This window comes from Eschscholzia californica, unplaced genomic scaffold, assembly GCF_041429995.1.
Source record: "Eschscholzia californica isolate CP2 unplaced genomic scaffold, dmEscCali1.0.p SCAF_6, whole genome shotgun sequence".
Lineage (NCBI taxonomy): Eukaryota > Viridiplantae > Streptophyta > Magnoliopsida > Ranunculales > Papaveraceae > Eschscholzia > Eschscholzia californica.
The window spans coordinates 35672024-35691755 of NW_028238483.1; the positions used below are offsets into that span (position 1 = coordinate 35672024).

At 35.5% G+C, this 19732-nt stretch overlaps 3 protein-coding genes and 2 non-coding genes across 7 annotated transcripts; 2 read left to right on the top strand and 3 right to left on the bottom strand.

Moving 5' to 3' along the window:
• Positions 1 to 3404: 3404 nt before the first annotated feature.
• On the bottom strand, positions 3405 to 3479 carry LOC147534134 (small nucleolar RNA snoR118). Its single transcript, XR_015228501.1, has one exon. It is a non-coding gene; the product is annotated as a small nucleolar RNA snoR118 (small nucleolar RNA).
• Positions 3480 to 3639: 160 nt separating this feature from the next.
• Positions 3640 to 3708, bottom strand: LOC147534135 (small nucleolar RNA R66). Its single transcript, XR_015228489.1, has one exon. It is a non-coding gene; the product is annotated as a small nucleolar RNA R66 (small nucleolar RNA).
• LOC147534136 (calcium-binding protein CP1-like) lies at positions 3652 to 6140 on the top strand. The gene has a single exon (XM_086649491.1). It carries the CDS (start codon positions 5248 to 5250, stop codon positions 6016 to 6018), a length of 771 nt encoding a protein of 256 aa, XP_086505617.1. The 5' UTR covers positions 3652 to 5247; the 3' UTR covers positions 6019 to 6140.
• Positions 6141 to 8766: 2626 nt separating this feature from the next.
• Positions 8767 to 13239, top strand: LOC147534137 (Zinc knuckle (CCHC-type) family protein). 3 transcript variants are annotated; one of them, XM_086649493.1, is made up of 6 exons: positions 8767 to 9084; positions 10082 to 10418; positions 10699 to 11155; positions 11545 to 11846; positions 12401 to 12767; positions 13003 to 13239. In XM_086649493.1, the coding sequence occupies exons 2-5, from the start codon at positions 10116 to 10118 to the stop codon at positions 12749 to 12751; spliced, it is 1413 nt and encodes a 470-aa protein (XP_086505619.1). In that variant the 5' UTR covers positions 8767 to 9084; positions 10082 to 10115; the 3' UTR covers positions 12752 to 12767; positions 13003 to 13239. The 3 variants fall into 3 exon arrangements, with proteins under 3 accessions (XP_086505619.1, XP_086505620.1, XP_086505621.1); XM_086649494.1 differs by having other exon boundaries at positions 8873 to 9084; positions 10091 to 10418; XM_086649495.1 differs by lacking the exon at positions 8767 to 9084 and adding an exon at positions 9396 to 9518 and having other exon boundaries at positions 9559 to 10418; positions 12401 to 13239.
• A 2076-nt stretch (positions 13240 to 15315) lies between these two features.
• LOC147534138 (putative glycerol-3-phosphate acyltransferase 3) lies at positions 15316 to 17477 on the bottom strand. Its single transcript, XM_086650535.1, has 2 exons — positions 16726 to 17477; positions 15316 to 16451 (listed from the first exon to the last, which is right to left on the bottom strand). Exons 1-2 carry the CDS (start codon positions 17434 to 17436, stop codon positions 15549 to 15551), a joined length of 1614 nt encoding a protein of 537 aa, XP_086506661.1. The 5' UTR covers positions 17437 to 17477; the 3' UTR covers positions 15316 to 15548.
• Positions 17478 to 19732: the final 2255 nt, after the last annotated feature.

The following is a 19732-nucleotide window of genomic DNA, read 5'->3' on the forward strand; positions in this document are numbered from 1 at the left end:
TTAGCTTTTACATAAATGTGGCTTTAGTACTCATCAGTAAGATACTACTGGACCCCATCATTTAGTGGTAAATGTTTGAAGGTCGCCAGCCGGCAACCCTCGCCAGTGAAGACGATGAGGTGGCAAGAAGATGATGTGGCAGAAAGAGAAGATGAGATGAAGGAGAGAAGGTGATGACTAGTTAACGGTGTGCTAACGATAACTGAAAAAAGAGGTCATATGAGAATATTTGATAAAGTTAGGGGCTAGGCAGGAAGCTGGTCACAAAGTTAAGGGTTATTTGGGAAGTAACCCTTATATTTTTAAGTATTTTAAGTAAAACCATACTAATACATTTTACCAATCTACACTAATTTATAAGAAATTATTGCAATTATTTGAATATATCCTTTAACAAAAACAATGTCGTCACTGTTTTTTGTCTGAACATGACATCGTCTTATTCGGATTTATATGCATTTGAGTCACCTAGGTCGAACTTATTATAGTTAGGGTCATAATAGTCATTTCAAATTAATAAATTCTTGATTCAGACTTATTTTATATCTGAATCGAATAGAACTGAAACCAGTTTCAATCAACTATTCAAATGAAATCGATGCATGAGTCGGATAAAAACAGATACTACGTTGAATCCATATGAGTCAATTCAAATATCATATTAGATTTTCGATCTAATTATGAAAAAAACACTACCTGTGTTGACAATCAAGAAAAGAAATTGGGCAAAGTATAAAAAAAAAACTTTTCTCTAAAAAAAATACATAATCATATATTTTTGAAATATAATGAGATATTTAGTTACCATATTCAAGGGGTAAGAGAGAGGCCTCGGCAGTTGCTTTCCCATACCATACATTCCCAGATTGTTTCACTTCACCAACATCACTATTAACCTGACATTTTGATTCTATAAAAAATTGCGAAAGAAACTTTTGAAGGAACTTCGATCCAAAGTAAACTAGAGAGTAAAATTCAGATAAAGTAACATGAATTGGACAAAATCAAAACCAGGAAAACTTACCGTCATTTCCAAACCCCTTGTCCTGCCCTTTGTGTATCCCAAACGCCACATCCATCATTTAGATAGAAATTTTTTTAGGATGACAGAGAACGTGTCTATGGTGTTCTTTTTATATCGACCTAAAGCTCATAGTTATCTCTCCAAACCGCAGCAATGAGCCCCTAGTTTTAAAATATCATGGTTTTCCAGAAACACTTCACCCATCTGACGTGGATCCTAAGGTTCTAATTTCCAGAAATACCTCACTTACTCTATGTGCTTATATTTTTCTAATATACCGCTTTCTATATCACATTTTAAGAGTCTTAGTTTTCACAAATAAACCGCTTTCATCTCACGTGCCTTAAAAGCAGTAATTTTGAAAAATAATTATGCAATCTCTCGTTGTTCAAGGATTTTATGTAATGATTTTGTTAAAATGTAAACTTTTCATAACATTCTAATTTGTTATACCTAGAAAAGAAAAAGTAATAGGATGTAAGGATAAAAGAAGCTTTTTTTTTCTTCCGTGAAGGGCGTCGATAATTTTCTGACCATATTATGAAAAAGACATGAGCTTTTGATTAATTAGGAATAGGATCAATATTAACTACCACTTAACTTCAACCACAACCGACACCGTGGGTATTTCCCGAATGTGACCAGCTTCAGCAAAAATACCCATATGGCCCCCCTTTTTTCAGTTATCGTTAACTGTTTGTTACTCTTTCTCCACCATCGCATCACCTCTCTCTGCCACATCATTGATCACGCCACATCATCGTCGCGATATCATTGTCTTCACTGGCAGGGGTCACCGGCCGAAAATTTAGTTGACCGACGACCCCTGTAAGTGAAGACGGTGATGTGACGTGATTAATTATGTGGCAGAGGTGATGAGATGGAGGAGAGAAAGTAACAGACATTTAACGGTAACTAAAAAAATAGTCATACAGATATTTTTGTTAAAGTATGGTACTAGGCAGGAAGCTACTCACAAAGTTGGAGGACATTTGGAAAATGGGAAAATAACCCATTTGTTACATACAAGAATTACTTATAATTTTGTAAAAGTTATCCTAGATATTATGATTCTAGAGTTCCCTAACCATTATCACATCGTTTTCATGTCAAAAAAAGATATGCAAGGAATTGAAGTATGGTTTTCCATTCACATGTTTTACAATTATAAATTATTAAACTGTTACTAGAATTAATTATTAAAAAAAAGTGATCTTGAAAAACTAAAAATTAGGTCGTTATTGTTTTGACTTTATTCTCATGTTTACGTAATGAATTATAAGGTTTACATGCCTTGGTTAGTTTCTCTTAGTATTTTAGTAATATGGACCACATGATTATTTTTCTGTTTCTCCACTTTGGTGTTATTATACCCAACACTTGTGTGGTCGCTTATATTTTGAATTGTAAAAATATAAAAATGATATTAGATTCTTGTCTAGACCTCTTATGAAAGTGGGAAACCCCGTATCATTCAAATTTTCGTAGTGTAACATTCGACTCTATATATGTTCAATTAGATGTTCCATAAAATTACGGAAAGATCATATATTCATTAATTTAATTATAATGTAAAATAACCGTAGAATATTTAAGTGGTAACAATTCTTCTTCGCATGAAAACTAAGAATGGGTACTCACTCGTACTTAATTAACAACCCCAGAAAACAAATCCTTGCGGGCATTTTCTTTTATCAATTATAGTACTGACCAAGAAGTTGAGTCTTTGCATTTACCGATGCGATGTAGCTTGATAGCCCATGAGACTTAGCTAACCTCTCGTTTCATGTTTGAATTCCCCTTAGGTGTAAGAAAAATGTAGAGTATTCAATGCGAAACACATGTAAGTCACATTCTTAAAAACTCATTTTGAGACTCCGAAATCTCAGGACCAGCCTGAGTTTACCAGGTGATTTTTTTTTTGAGTGACGTGTAAAAAGTGTCACTTTTAAACCTATCACATAGTATAGTTTAGATAACTTTCTCCCAAGCGAGACTATTCTCTCAATATTAGTTAGCATTTTAACGTTCCATGATTGGGTGTTAGTAAAATCGGAGAAGAATGTAAGCCCACGACTGGATGCTTTTCCTTCAGAATTGAAAATAAAAGGAAAAACTGAAAGACAAGGTGGCTTTCATCAAAAAAAAAAGAAAGACAAGGTGGCTTTACAAAAATAATGTAGCTTATGATTATGTCAAGTACTGACGTTCATTTCCCTTATCAGCACTAGACCGTCAATAAGCCATAACCTCACACACAACCTAACATTTGGAAGTTCTATATAGACCCATTCTTATTGCTATAAGCGCCCCTTTACAGGGCAAAAGACTGTGACTGATTCATGTGTTGAAGTAGCGCCTATAAACGAGTAGAGGGGTTGAATCAGATATAGCTTTCTAGGCTGCATTTCCATCAATAAATTACTCAGAGCCCAGTGCATCCTTCATCATTTACTTCCCCACAAATAACAATCTATCTATCTATTTATCTTATAACCCCGTTTTAAGAACTCTTAACACAAAAAAAAAAAGATGAAAGACAAAAAAAGGGTTTAAATTTCATCTGAAAACCTAAAAAAATAGAACAAGATAGAAGCTTTTTGGGTAGATGAGGAATCCTCAGAAAAAATGCTTATAGATTTCATCAAATAATCAGGTCTCAAAGATTATATGCCATCACTGGATCCTCTTTATAATAAGTTGTAGTAATAAATAGTCTATCATAGAAACTAAACCCTAATGAGAAAAAAGTGAGATTATGGAGGTTATCAGTCAACCTAACCATAGAATTAAAGAGAAAAATAAAAAGCTTTAGATAGTGGGAGATAGAAATACGATGGATTTCAACCTATCTTGAACATTCAGTAGGAACACATCGTGACGCCTCAATTTATAAAGGAAACACAGCAAACATTTAGGGTTTTGATTATTCTTAAATTACCAAATAATCCTTTGTAAATAGAGATATCACTAATATAGCCTAGTTGACTATGTATAAAGTCAAAACATACTAAAGTGTCATTAGGGAGCGTCTATAGGCGCTTTCCAAATTTGCTGCAGGGGCCTTTGACAATTATTCCTTCGCCCGGGCAGTCTGAGGCTCAAAGCATGGTCTCAAGGGCATTCCAAATGTCCCCGAACAATAGCACAGACATTAGTGATGGGCAAGAGTGCATGACTTATAGAAGCGTCATATGCTCGTGTGTACAACATAATCGTCGTATGCCCATCTTATCCACCACTAACCCCATTAAAATATCTACACGACACTCTTGTCTATACACTCAATGCCTATAAAGACATTTTATCAATTCTTGAGACATTTAGAAATGCAAATAAGATATGAGACAGAGGGAGTAAAAAAAGTTGGAGTTCTAAAGTGGGACTCTTAATATAAGACAGGAGAGTAGGTTTTTCTTTGTTTAGTTGGGGTGACTGCATCCAATCTTTCTTATAAATAAAAAGTTTAGAATGATTTAAGTCATTCATTCTTAGACCACTAGGGAAGACTCCCCATTAATTGAGGGAAAGAAACGTGGCTAGGCACAAAGGTAGCTTCTTTGATACCACAAAAGGGGAAATTCCACCCCGAGTTCATACCTTCATTTGGCAGGTGAGCCAAGCTGGGAGAAGGAAGAGTTTTCGACCCATTATTGAAAAATTATGCTTCAGGTTCGGAGAGATTCAGCTTTGCTAGGGATTTCTAGCTCAGACGTTTAACCTCGCTTCTTTACGACTTTAATAATAAACCGACTTTTTTCCCTATCCCCAATTCTTCTGAGGATATTCAATTTGTCCATCTATCCAGTGCGAGAGATACGAACGGTACAGATTTCAAACTCTGCACCTTTAACTTCACTTGTTCTAACTTTGAGTAGTAAACTGACTTTTTCTCCTATCTCCAATTCTTCTGTGGATATTCAATATTCTGTGCAGTTGGGAGGGTAGGGACTTTTTTTTGATGAGAGAGGGTAGAGACTTGAAGCTCAGACACCTTTAACCTCACTTGTTATAGCTTTACGTTTCCTATTTCTAATTCTTTTGAGGATATTCAATTGGTTATTCTGTCCCGACCGGGAGATCTGAACGGTAATGTCGACAGATATCTCTATCAATGGCCCAATTAGAAAACATAAATTGTAGGGCAGTCCTATCTCCACTTCTAGAAACTTCCTGGCGAAAGTCAGATTGTTTTGGATGTTTCTCTGGAAATTCACAACCCCATGTCTGAAAGTCCACTGATCCTACTCACACGTCAACTCCCTTGTGACATCACCTCACGCGTCAACTTATACACCTCAACATTCATGCCACCTCAACTCTTCAAACCAACCAAGATTTCCTTCACCTCTCTCTCTCTGTCTCTCCTTTCTCTCTCTATAAATAAGACGAGCTCCCCATTTCACATTTCATTCTACAAAAAACTCAAAATTCTTCTTCTAAACCCTAACGACCAAATCAAGATGTGTCCGTCAGGAAGCAATTCACATCTTCAGCCCACGTCGGTTTTAGAAATCCGACCGGCCTTTGACGTCCTCGACACCGATAGAGACGGTAAGATCAGTCTCAATGATCTCAAAATGTTTTATTCCACCTTCCCTAACAACAACAATAACAAAAGCACCGCCGCCGTCACCACCACCATCGCCACCGATGAAGAAATCGGGTCAATGATAGCGGTGGCCGATTTTAACAAAGATGGATTCGTTGAACCTGAAGAGTTCGAAAGGGTTGTTCTTGGAAACAATAGAAGAAGAAATTCTTCTTCGGAAAATGAAATAATGGAAGAAATTTTTAAGGTAATGGATAGAGATGGAGATGGTAAATTAGGGTTTAATGATTTGAAGAATTACATGAATTTTGCTGGGTTTTCTGCTGACGATGATGAAATCAGGTCGATGATTAGATTGGGCGGTGGTGATGAAAATGAAGGAGTTTGTTTACAAGGCTTGATGAAGATTTTGGCCGTTGATTCTTCCCAAGGGTATTTTTGATTGAACGGTCGTCTTGGCTTTTCCAACCGAATAGGAATCTTTTTTTCTTTTGTTTTTTTCTTTTTGGAGTTCTTGTTGTGAGAATCTAATGAACGAATCGTGTCCTCACGTTTTTTTTTTTTTTTTTTTTTTTTGATGAAGGTACGTTTTGTTTTTTTAATTGGAATACTATCTTTTTTTTTTTTTCCTGACGAGAGGAATTGGAATACTATCTTGTTCTCTTTTCGAATTTGATGCTACAAAAATTTTATTATTATTGTTTTACAGTTCAAATTTGTTAGGACATTAGAAAATTTGTCATGAGTCATTTTAAATATAAGCATTATGTGTGAGATAAAGTCACATACAATGGAGAAAATATTTAAATCATAGGTCCTCCAGATGAGGTTACTTTAACTTAGTCGTAGGATTTACTTCGATTGACGATTCATCTTCTTTTTGTTCGGTTGGATCACACAAATTTTCTTTAAGATTTTCTTGACTGAATTTGCATCCTCGCTTATCTTCGTGTTAGAGGGAAAGAATTGGAGTGGTTGCCATGGAGAAAGAATCAACGATTAGTTCTTCCAGAAAATCAAGAGAGGCACATCTACATCAAAAAAATCAAGAGAACAACAACATCTTATTTCATCATCAATCTATACTCACACAATTTCCACTTATCTGATTGGTTTATAATTTCTTCTTATGTTTTAGTTCGATTATATCTTGTGATATATAGGATCTTTTCATTCGTGATCTTGAGGATCTTCTTATTTTATGACCTTTAGGGTCTTTTCTTTTAGTTTATGTCTTGCAACTTCTTTCTCTTTATAAGGTACTTTACATTTGAAAGTTTTGGACTTCACTTATGTAACTCTTATGTTGTTTGAAGAGGGGAGCTAATCTCTCAACCATGTAATGTCCTGGATTGAAATTTTTGTTATGAATGGAATTATGTTTTAATAAAAAAAAATCCTAATACACCCCAACAATCTATAAGCGAAAGACAGCCTTCACAATTGATCAAGTGACCTCTTCGATTCTAGAGAAGGTAAATAACAATACTTTTGATTTGTTTCAAAAGTAGATACAACAACCGTACCCATCAAATAGAAGATGTCTTAGTTATCTCAAAAAATGTAGTTTCTTTTGAAATCTTATGCAATGTTAAGGTGTTATCCGAGTGGTTGTAGTCTTGTAGATACAGTGGTTTCACAGTTAGTTAGTTAGTTATCACGCCCCATTATGAGATTATGACTTCATGCACCCACTAAATTTGAACACACACGTATATAACCCAAACTAAACGATGTAAGATTACCATAGTCCGTATAGCTTCCTTCACTTTAAAGTCGGTATCAGATGTGAACAAGTGAGAACTTATATTAGAACCCGTAGTTTTGGCTATATGCACCCCAATTCTTTTGACTTCACATAAAATAACACTCATTTGAACGCTTATGACTTTGTTGCGGTAGGGGTGCAAATCGGGTCAAATCCTATATGGCCCCCTACTTTGTGACCAGCTTCCTTTATGGCCCCTTTTTTTTCGTAAATTCAAATATAGCCCCCTATTTTCAAGTAAATGTCATTACTACCCTTCTTAATTCTAAATTTAAAACATTTAAAAAAAATTATTTCCACCTCACCCCTCTCTCTCTCCACCTCATCTTTCTCTACAACTCACCCCTCTCTCTTTCCAACTCACCTCTCTCTCTTCCCAACTCACCTCTCTCTCTCTCCAACTCACCCCTCTCTCTCTCCAACTCACCTTCATCTTCTCCGATTGAAGTCGCCGGTCGGGAAAATTTCTGACCGGCGACTTCCAAAAAAAAAAAAAAAAATTCTCTCATCTCTCTCTCTCTCTAAAAATCCGGCAAAGGGGGTTTCCCTTCGCCGGATTTTTAGAGAGAGAGAGAGATGAGAGAAATTTTTTTTTTTTAGGAAGTCCGGCCGGCGACTTCAATCGGAGAAGATGAAGGTGAGTTGGAGAGAGAGAGAGGTGAGTTGGAAAGAGAGGTAATGTGGAGAGAGAGAGTTGACATGGAGAGAGATGTGTGGTGGAGAGGAAATGAGGTGGAATTATAATTTTATTTTTATTTTTAATTTTGAAAAAAGATTTAAAGGAAGGGTAGTTAGGACAATTACATCAAAAAAGGGGGCCATATTTGAATTTACGAAAAAAAAGGGGGCCATAAAGGAAGCTGGTCACAAAGTAGGGGGCCATATAGGAATTAACTCTTTTTTAAATGTTTTAAATTTAGAATTAAGAGGGGTAGTAATGACATTTACTTGAAAATAGGGGGCCATATTTGAATTTACGAAAAAAAGGGGATCATAAAGGAAGCTGGTCACAAAGTAGGGGGCCATATAGGAATTAACTCATAAAAAAAATTTGGATTGAAAATCCGTCAAAGCCTTACACCCCTTCGAGAAAGTCCAAGTTTCTAGTTGTCTTGGTCTGGGGGAAAACTCAAGACACCTCAGATGGTGCATCCTTTTGTTACCCAGATTGGTTGCTCCCAAACTCAATCACGCACAAGACAAGTATGTTGTGGGAGTCAGAGATCATAAAGAAACCAATGCCCATTCACAAAACCGTAAAATAAGTTGTTTCCTTTTGTACCACGAGATTTCTGATTTTACTAAATACAAAAACAAACAGTTAATATCGGAATCGGAATCAGAATTTCGGGATTATCTCAATATTGAAAATAAAAACAAACACCACCTAAATCAATTGACGAGAAAAAACAAACACCACGTAAATCAATTGATGAGAAAAAACAAACACCACAGTGGTAGGGTTGGTGGTATTTGTGAACCGGGTGGGATTCCGGATACACTCGTGCTTTCGGCACCCTCCGGCCCTGGGGTTGGTCTCCTTTTTTTAGTGCGTTCTGGAAGGGGAGGGGATAATCCTGAAAAATTAGGGCTTTCTCTATCTAAAAAAGGGTTCGTGAGAGTGGCTGAGAAATCAATCTTCATGCCAAAACTTCAGAATCACGAAGAAAAGTTAGAAAACCTCTTAAGAATCATCTAAGGATCTGAAGCTCTCCTTCTTTTCGAGCTAGTGTATAAAAGGTTAGTTCGATTACTTGTGTGATTTTCGTTGTATTTGAAGTTTCAATTTCATTTCGTTGATATGGTTTATGATTTTCTTAATATATATGTTATTAGATTTTGACATTGAAGGTGGAGATTTCGATAAAATAATTGTTTTCTCCAAGGATTGAAAACTTCATGATAATGGAATTGTTTTCATTTGGATGAACTTGAATCCTGTAATAGATGAATTTTTCTCACTAGTTTTTGTAATTCGTTTTTGTTCTCTTGGTCTTATTGTGGGCATTTGGTGATTGAATAGTTAGTTTGTTTCTCAGTCACAAATTTCTTTGGTGGTGGTTGTTTGTATACCTAGATATAATGTGGGTGTCACTGTTTCTATGAGATCGAAAAATAGGTTACGGGTAGAAACTGTTTTCAGAGGCCACAATGTGCCTGGAGCTGCACTAGAAGTACCCTTAGTCATTTTGTATATGTTTGTTATAGGATTAGATCATCCATATTTGGTTTCCTTCTGCTTATTGTATATATCCCTTTTTAGATACTATACTAGCCGGGGGCAGGACAAGGTGTTCTTGTGAAGTGGTCTGGTCCTTATGCATATGCTCGGAACCCTCGGACTAATTAAAGTATTTGAAGCTATTAGGATAACAAGACCCTGTGAAGTTCGAATAAGGCACAACTCAACTAGTAGTTCTGACCTTGATACCTAGTACTAAGTACTGACCAATATATTAGCCAAATAAGTACATCTTGTATTCTTGTTTAGCCTCTGAGGGGTTGAAAGATAATTGTAAAGCACACAATAGTTGTTCCCATAAAGTGCAAGGAATATGTCTTTAGAGCTGGGACTAGGGCACTCCATCATGTAGTTTCTTGTCTAAGAGAGTGTATAACATTCAAGAAGTCGAGAGAGTGCGCTTAAATCTCTGTGTTCTATTCATTAAGTTTTATACTATATTATTCCCTTCTAGTTCTTTCCTAGGTTATTAATACCGATGAAGTTATGTTGAAGGTGATACAGGTGCGAACTACAACTTATACTTGATATGGATAGGGAATCATCTCCTGAGATGGATGACGATTTTAGTGATATTTATAAAGAGTATACTGGTCCACCAACATTAAATGCTATGACTGAGCAAGAGAAACCCAAAGTGCAAAAAAGGTCTCATGCAAGTTCTGATGAAGAAGAGGAGTTTCATGATCCAAATGCCGTTCCTACTGATTTCACTAGTCGAGAAGCCAAAGTGTGGGAGGCTAAATCCAAGGCTACTGAGCGAAACTGGAAGAAAAGGAAAGAAGAAGAAATGATCTGCAAAATATGTGGAGAATCTGGGCATTTTACACAGGTAAAAACTATCTTCTCTCAAAATATGTTCTTTTGTTCATTCTGTGTACTAAAATCCTGAATTTTATGGTATTCGTTTTAACATCCAAAAAGTTGCAAAAAATCGAACATAGTATCTTGTTTGGGAGTTTGTTTTTGAATATTTCCTTGCAACAAGTTCCAACAGAATTGGTGTGAAAACTGATTTTTGTACAAGGATTTGCTAGAGTTCCTTCTGTTTTTCCGTTTATACTTCATTAACTGATATAAGATTATATCCTGCATTGTAATACATTTTATAGGGATGCCCATCTACACTTGGGGCAAATCGCAAGTCTCAAGATTTCTTTGAAAGGGTAGCTGCTAGGGACAGCCATGTGAGAGCTATTTTCACAGAAAAGGTGATACATAGAATAGAAAAGGATGCTGGCTGCAAAATAAAGATGGATGAAAAGTTCATTATCGTCAGTGGGAAAGATAGACTATGCTTAGCAAAAGGTGTCGACGCTGTGCACAAAGCGATTAAGGAACAGGATAAAGAAAGCAATAAAAGAGGTTCTAGTTCGCAAAAAAGCAGATCGAAATCTCCTGATACAAGCCGTGCTGGTTCACGGATGCCTCGTTCTGAGCTTCAGAGGCCTGCTTTCCCTAGCCCACGAAAAATGTCACCGTTCCAACATAAGTTTGGCAAACAAGAGAAGGTTGTTGAGGATCATGTTCGTGAGGATATGCAAAAAATGTCTAGAGGTTCACCAAGAGGTAGGGACACCATAGAATTCGTGTATGCCGTCTCTCCAGCACTGGTAAACCAACTTTTGTAGCTTTTTGAAAACCCTACAAGTCCATATATCTGAAACTTCTATCACATTTTCATGAATACTTAACAAAAACTTTGTTCCTTATTATTCTGTTTTGCAGCAAGAGGTAAGTTCAAGCATTATGTGTTCGATTGTGAAGTAATTTTGGGGGTGTTTCTGAATCAGTTGGCCTGTATATACAAAAAGAAATTATTTACTGAAAGCATATCGGTACTAGTTCGCGTTGGATTAGTTCCAAGTTTGAAATAGAGTCTCATTAAAGCTACCATCTATGTTAGACATCTATAATTAAAATATGGTGTCACTTAACATGATCTTCGTTTCTTGAAGCTTATCGAGATGATCGAGCTAGAAGAAGCCATTCAACTCATTCAAGATCTCCTAGGAGGCCTTCTTATCACGGCAATGCGCCCAACACGCATGATGGTCATAACCAAAGCATTAGCTCCCGTTTAACTGATGGGTGGAATGTTGAGAAACGCGAGTCAGACGTAAATCCTGTTCGTAAGTTCGAATTCCCTGCATATTCACAAACATTAGAAGAATTAGAACTGGAATATAAGAGAGAGGCAATGGAGCTTAGTAGAATCCGTGACAAGGAAGAAGATGAAGAGAATTACAAGCATCGTGAGGTATGGGGCTTAACCTTATTATGGGTGCTTAATTAACTTTAGTCTCCGGAGTATAATTCCTTTGTACTTGACTTGTTTGCCACGATGTACTTGCAATACGAAAGTTTTTTCGTGGTGAAAACTCTACCAACTTATGACCACTGAGAGTTGGTATAACCAAGAAGATAACGAGTAATACTTAGAACAATCTGTCTTTCTTTTGGAGATTTCTTTTCTTGTTTGGTGAATTTGAGTACTACATGGTGCAACTCCTAAGCAGTTGGGGATGAGTTTGGCTCGGGACCTGACAGAGGTGGATCCTCGATCCTAGCTGATCTAGTCAACTAGTCAAGTAACTCGGGCGAAACTTGAGCGACTCTTATCTACATACCTGTATGCTCATATGTTTGCGTGTCTGTGTGTGTATATATAGATATATGAAGAGAATTATACGAAATCTAGGCTTCCTGCAGTTTGTTTTTCTAGAAAATATGAAACCTTGCCAAGCGTATAAAATGTTAAGCAAGTAATATTTTACCTTGTTCTTATATCTAACCAACCGTTTACATTTTCAGTTTATTAGGGAGACGAGAGAAAATTATATGAAGAAACTAGCTATCCTACGTGGCATGCAAACGAAGCAATGGGAAGAGTTTCTTCAACTTGATAACCATAGACGACAACAGGCAGCACATCAAATGTCTTTGGCTTCTAGCTTAAGTGGATATGGCCGTCCAGGTTACCCCGACTATGAGCAATCGTCTGGAAATCCTCACTATCCTGGAGCTAATATACCCGTAGTTTCAAGGGAAAAATACCCATATCCAGGTGAAAACTATGTTAACTCAAGGTCCAGTGACATGTATGGTAACGAGTACCAGCGCCATAGACACGAGGATTATGGGAAGACCTACAACCGATACTGAAACAAAAATGGTTTTGGTAAGTAGTTCATCCCTAGGTAGAAAACTACAAATTAATCTAACTATATTACTCATCATTCCCTCCAACCCTTTCCATAAACATGATTCATGGTCAGAAAATCTGTTTCTTCGATGAAATCCATGGCGTGTTTTGAATATGATTTGGGGTTTTAGGTGTTTCAAGTCGGATGGGTAACTAGTTAGTTTTTCGTCATTCAGTTTCCAGCTTAAATTTTCCTTTCGGAAATTTTCAGGATATTCAGAACAGAAAATGGTATCGAGTAAGGTGACATTTCGATGTGTTGTCTGAAGGAAAGTGACGGGATCTTGGTAAGTAATATGTGATTTACAATGACTAGTCGATCTTGTAGACCCAAGAATGATGTTTGCTCTTTTAATTTTTTGACCTTCAGTTAAGTTTAGATTGCAAATGGTAGTCTGGTTTGAATTATTACAGTAAACAAAATATAAGGTGATGGGTTTTAGTATTACTATTATTGTTGCTTCATACTCTATATGGTCTGAGCTTTTGGCCCGAGTCAAGGCAAAACTGCATAGGAAACACCGACTGGAAGCTAAGAATTGGGCCACCCTTCTTCACCTCTAGCTTGTGTCAGCTGATGGAGTCACCTTCCTTTAGATAAACTTGGCTGCATTTTCGACCATCCGTTTTTAAAGTGTTAGACGAGAACAATTATGGAAGTTATAAATGGTCTGGGGTCTGTGCAATTTGTAGCCTCATTATTGTGTGATTATCTGTCTTATCTACCATTTTGAACTATTTGATTTCAAGAGGTCTATGAATAGATTAAGACCCTTTCATGAATATAAGACCCCATTAGTTGGTGGATATAGAATTTTACTATGTTTCAGCCACAAGTGTCTCCCTCTACATTCTGAGGTCTACAAAAGGAAAGCAATCAATTCAAACAGTTGAATTTGATGCAGGATATCTGCTGACTAAATGAATATGTTACATGTTGATAGCCCTAAATGCCATGAAGAAAACCAGTGAAAACCACCTTTTGCTTGAAGAAAATGTTTTCTTCTGACCATCGATTAAGAAAATGCATGCTTATACTTTGCAAGGACAATTGTATTTTTGTCGATATTCTGACGTAGCATGCAATACCGTCATAAAGTATATTTCAGTACGTATACTGTATTAGAAAGGCCGGCTGGCTGTCTTTGGTTTTCACTCAATGTCAAACTCAAGAGCAAACAAACCCTAGCTAGAGATCTCAATGTGAGATTATTTGCATATTGAGATCTCAAGCTAAACTATCCTATACAAATGTTGATTTATGTAAAATAAAATAATGAAGAATTGATTTATTTCTCTTAAAGCAATTTCTTTAAGTGGTTCAACATACCATCTACCACAAACTACCCAATTTATTATCATCAATTTCACAACTTTATGCAATAAATTTATTCTTGCATGAGAGAGGCACGGAATATCAGACACTGGACTAAAATAAAACTTTAGTACAGTATAATTGTTATATGTTCCTTTTACCACACCAAATTTTTGAGGAGGCATTATGAGTAATTGAACCGCCGCCTACAACCACTCTGCTGCCTCCATAGTGTCTGTTTTTCTTCTTCCTTGTCTGTTTTCGTGATGAACAGACCTAACTCCGGCGAAGTTTTCCTTCGCCGGAGTTTAGAGAGAGAGAGGTGAGAGATTTTCAAAAAAAAAAAAAAATTTTTTTTTTAGAGAGAGAGAGAAAAAAAAAAGTTTGAAGGTCGCCGGCCGGAAATTTGGCCGGCCGGCGACCCTGCCGGTGAAGACGATGATGTGGCTGGTTTTAACGAGGTGGCAGAGAGAGAAAACATGTTGGAGGAGAGAGAAAAGAAATGGAAGAGAGAGAGTAACGGTGTTATAACGGAAGGGGGCCATATGGGTATTTCTTGTAAAGTAGGGGGCCAGGCGGGAAGCTGGTCACAAAGTAGGCGGCCATTAGGGAAATAACCCTTCTTTTTATTGTTAAGGGGCTTCTAATTTTAGAAGATGCTACAAAAAAGGCTCCTCCATCTCGTCAATTCTCTCTGTCACTTCATCTTTTCGACACCTCATCATCTTCTCCGGCGAAAGTCGCCGGCCGGTCAACTTTCCGGCCGACGACCTTCAAACATAAAAAAAAAAAAAATTCTCTCTCTCTCTCTCTCATAATTTTTTTTCTTACCTCTCTCTCTAGAACAATTCTCAAGAGAGAGGTAAGAAAAAAAAAAATAGAGAGAGAAAGGAGAGAGAAAATAAGAAAAAAAAATTATGTTTGAAGGTCGCCGACCGGGAAATTGGCCGGCCGGCGACTTTCGGCGGAGAAGATGATGACGTGTCGAGAACTTTCAAAAAAATGTATTCTGTATTCCTCAAAAAAATTTATGCCCCGGAGAATTTTCAAAAAAATCTGGATTCTTGAGAGAATTTATTCCCCGGAGAATTTTTTTATTCCCCAAAACCGCGGCCTTTTATTTTTGTTGAGGGCCCTACCTTACCTATCCACCATTCATAAAAATTTATAAAGGCACAATCAAATAAACACCTCAAAAAAGCATTCATATTAAGAAAAGGCAAATGAAATAAACTAAATAATATGAAATATTAATTACAGAAATGTAGTTTGCATGAATAAGGTAACAAGAAGTAAATCAAACTCTTCAACAAAAAAAAAGAAATAAATCAAACTTAAATATTTATAAAAAGAATACATGGGCATTAATCTTTAATAACTTCATTTTTAACCCATTGTTTTGCATATACAAAATATCATAATATAACTAAATTTAATAATGATTAACTTGTAGTAACCTGCTTCACAATACCCTCATTACCAGCTAATATCATATACTTATCTTTTCTAGTAAGATTTGTACACTCAAACCCTAATGCTTTACCAATCTCTTTCTGAACTTCATTTGCTACTTCAATTCTTGATTTCGTCTTTAACGACGAAGATGATGACAATGGTGGTAATATGATCTTCTCAAGGAACTTTACACTGTAACTAGTATGAGGATTCATAAAAAAGAAAACAGGGTCTAAGAATTTGAATCCACTAGCAGTAGTTCCATAAAACATACTAACCGAAACATCAATGGCCACAGGAATTATTTCATCACTTACTTCTGCAAATAATGGACTAAACCTTAATAAATAGGGTTCTCTACAAGTTGTTCCTTCTGGACAAACTGCAACATCTCCTTGTCTCAGCATTCTTTCCATCATTTCTGCATCTTTTTCTCTTTCTCTTGTTAATCGAACCGTCTTTATCGGTGCGACTAATTCGCATACTAAACTTAAACTATATGTAACTGCAGTTAATGGTTTTCTTATAGACCCACTTAAGTATATTGGATCAAGAAGTGTTCTATGGTTACAAACATAAAGAATTCCTCCTTTAGGGTTTTTCTTTTTGGTTCTTGGAGTTGAATTAGGGTTTGGGTTTGATTGCATTAGTCTCATCCCACTAAAAGCTAAGAGTGGGACACTAACTTTATATGGTAATGAAACACCAACTAGAAATCTGAAAATGAAAAGAAGTATACCAAATGGGATCCAAATAAACATAGATAATGTTGATAATGGTGTTGGTATAAATGATAATCTACCATCATGAAAAACTAAGGGTTTTGGGTATTTTTCTCTTACTAAATTCTTCCACTTCTTCTTTTCTACTTCATTCACCAAGTAAATTTCCTGTTTCACAATAAAAAAATTAAAAGAATCATTAGCATATTAGTATATCATTAGGCCTTATGGTAAATTAAGTTGACCAATCTCCATGCATGAAAATGACTCAAAAATGATTTAATGAGTTCAAACTAAAACGAACGGTAAATCTTAACGTAAGTGCATTCAACTATATCATGTGAAAATCGACCGTATAGTATCTAGAGCTCAAATTACATGATATTTGAGGTCGAGGTCGATCGACATATATATACATATATATAATTTAACGTTTCATTACCTTGCAGTAAGGTAAGTAGTGATCTTCAATAGATCTGTAAAAGCTTCCAAACCCAACAATATTGTCAGAACCCATTTTTCTCTCTCCAGAAATCTCCTGAAAATCTAACCCATCTTTCTTTTTGTCTTCCATTAAACCTAAATAATACCCATTATAGACCTTCAATTCTCTACCAATAACAAAGTCAACTTGTAGATAATCTTTTAAGAAACCTTCAATCATGACTCTAGGTAACAACTCACTTATACCCACTTTTCTTCCAAACTTCATTAACACTTCAAACCCTTCAAAACCAGTATTTCCTAAGAAAAATTTAGGTAAAACAGATCTTCCAACTCTGAAAGTTTCCATTTTTATCCCCAAAAAACTAACCATGACCATGATTTTTAAACCCATATTTTCATTAACCAACCAAATAAGAGGATATAATAGTAATAATATAAGAGCTCTTATTAGTCCTCCAGCTTCAAAGGCAACAAGCATGAAGTAAGGAAACAAAGATGAAGACTTGAGTAATGCTCCTTCAACATTGAAGATCAAAGTCTTGTTTGAGAAATCTAAGTCTGATGATCTAGGGTTTAGTGATGATATTGGGTACCTTGGAAACTTGGAGGTTGGATTAGAATCCCAAATGCTTCTGATCAATCTTTTGTAAAAGACTATGCAAATGTAGTGAAGAGTTCTCATGATAGAAATTTCTTTTCCTGCCATTTCAAAAATTATGGAAGTCTTATTGGTTGATTACTGTTTGCTTTAAGGGGACATTTATAGCATAAGGTTAAGGGCTATATGTTTCTATTAAATTCAATCACAAGTGTCAAGTGCCTAGCCAGTGGCCACCCAGTCTGGCTCGAGGCTGGACGGGCGGACCACCAACTTGGTTGAGAGAAAAGAATTTTGACATCTCGAGGGTTCGACCTACCTAACCCAAGCCCGAATAAAATCATCCCATGGCACTTGTGTAGTGTATATAGCTTAAAGAGTATTGTTGTGAAGTCAAAGTCTACTTCAGACTTCCGAAAGAGTAATGAAAAAGCTACAAGCCAAAACTTACTCCGAAAGAGAAAAGAATGGCCTCCATTTTTTTCTCAACTCTCTCACTCTTTCTTTTTCTTGTTGGACTTTACTTTCGATGAATTGTTGATTTTTATTTAGGTCTGAAGTAGGTCCACATTGTAGCCTCTTCCGTCATTTTTCTAGACGAAATTAACTATCCTCATTTCCTGGTCAAACCCTTCTCTCTGTATTTTTTCACTCTTTTGATGGACGATTGCTTCGTACTCTAGTCAGGAATAAATCTTTTTCTGTAGTCTCTTCCATCATTTTTTTTAAAGATGAAATTACATGATACTATTAACCAAATTCCGCATTTCACTCCGCCCTTTACATACACGTTTCATAAGAATATATACTATACTAGATTCATGTATATATCCTTAATCTAGTTCATATAAAATATATTACTACGTAAGTAACAATAAGATACTTAGCATGCTAAATTCACGATAATGTGATAATGAGAGAGATAGATTAAAATGATCGACACGATAATTTAATGTGGTTCAATGAAATATAACAGAGAAACCAATAATCAATAATTTGGAAATCACCAGAATTGTGGGTTTGATGCGTTACATTGATTATATGCAATAATGCAACTGAATGAAGAAAATTCTCAACCCAACTCATATCTATAAATTAAATTAAGGTTTCATAGTTTCCTAAGAGCATCTCCAATGCAAAACTCATAAAAATCTCTATTCATTATATGTGTCAAGTTCCAATTGAGATTCTCACTCCTAGGTGGCCTTAATAGAGATCCTCAATTTTTTTTTGTCTCCAGTGCAAACCTCTAAACTTATCTTATTTACTTATGTGGCATAGTTATTTTTGTCAATAAATAATTAGTTATTTTAGAAAATATAGAAGACTCGATTTCTATTGGTTGAAAATCAAATATTGATGAGTTGGACAATTAGAGATATCTCAAGAGGACACTCTAGAAATAGAGTGTATCTCTATTCTACCCTCGGCACGTCATCTTAGAAATCCAAATAGAGTGTTGCATTGGAGAGGAGTTTTAAGAAAAAACTCTAAAAATCCTGAATGACACTCAGAGTTTTTAAGATTGAGTGTTGCATTGGAGATGCTCTAAACTTCATAATTAATCTAGGAAAGTAGGTAATATCTATATAATAATATTATATAAAAGATAACTTAAGTACATGAATCTGAATTTTGTCAAGTTATTCGAGTATCTCTTTATAACAAATCAACGGAAAACAATAATTTCTCACTTAAAAGAGGTTGAGAAAACAACAATGACTAAAAAGAGAGAAAATCATCCTGTTGGTATTTAAGTATTATTAATTTGCATATTGGATGCGTCTTATAGGACATTCAAAAGAATTATTATCTTATAATTTTGGTAAATTATTAGTTAGCACATTAGTTCCGAATTATAACAACTTTTTTATTTTTATTTTTATTTTTATTTTAGCAAGATTACTAATTTATGGGGATTTTATTGTATAATACATACTATTTAGTATCTTCAATACATTTATACTATAAGCAATTGATTTTGCTATGTTTTGTAATAAATAATTTTGGTAGAACTACTACTCTTTTAGGTTCTTTCAATCATTCAACAAGGCAACCATAATAGCAATATGAGAAAGCATATAAAGAAGTGATGTAGATGGAGGTTGGAAAGAGGCCATCTTTTAAAAGACCAAACTCTATTTCTTCCATAAATCTTAAGGCAAAGGTAATTGACAGCTGATCTAGTATTTATGTCCCATAACAACTTTTCACCTATATGATGTTTACATATCTAATATCACCTATTTATTAAAGCATTTGTATTCAAAAAGTTAAATCATTTTTCCTTTATTTCAAGTCTAAAAAAATAATCTATTTTCTTACTATATACGAATACAAGATTACATGAGTGTAATAGAATTTTCAATTACCGTAGAACTGTATAAAAGACTCTCGTACTCTC

Coding starts and splice junctions, on each gene's coding strand:
- LOC147534136 (XM_086649491.1), top strand. CDS start 5,248: ATGTCTGAAAGTCCACTGATCCTACTCACACGTCAACTCCCTTGTGAC.
- LOC147534137 (XM_086649493.1), top strand. CDS start 10,116: ATGGATAGGGAATCATCTCCTGAGATGGATGACGATTTTAGTGATATT. Junction 11,156..11,544: donor GTCTAGAGGTTCACCAAGAG/GTAGGGACACCA, acceptor CGTTTCTTGAAG/CTTATCGAGATGATCGAGCT. Junction 11,847..12,400: donor AGAATTACAAGCATCGTGAG/GTATGGGGCTTA, acceptor TTACATTTTCAG/TTTATTAGGGAGACGAGAGA.
- LOC147534138 (XM_086650535.1), bottom strand. CDS start 17,436: ATGGCAGGAAAAGAAATTTCTATCATGAGAACTCTTCACTACATTTGC. Junction 16,452..16,725: donor ACTACTTACCTTACTGCAAG/GTAATGAAACGT, acceptor ATTGTGAAACAG/GAAATTTACTTGGTGAATGA.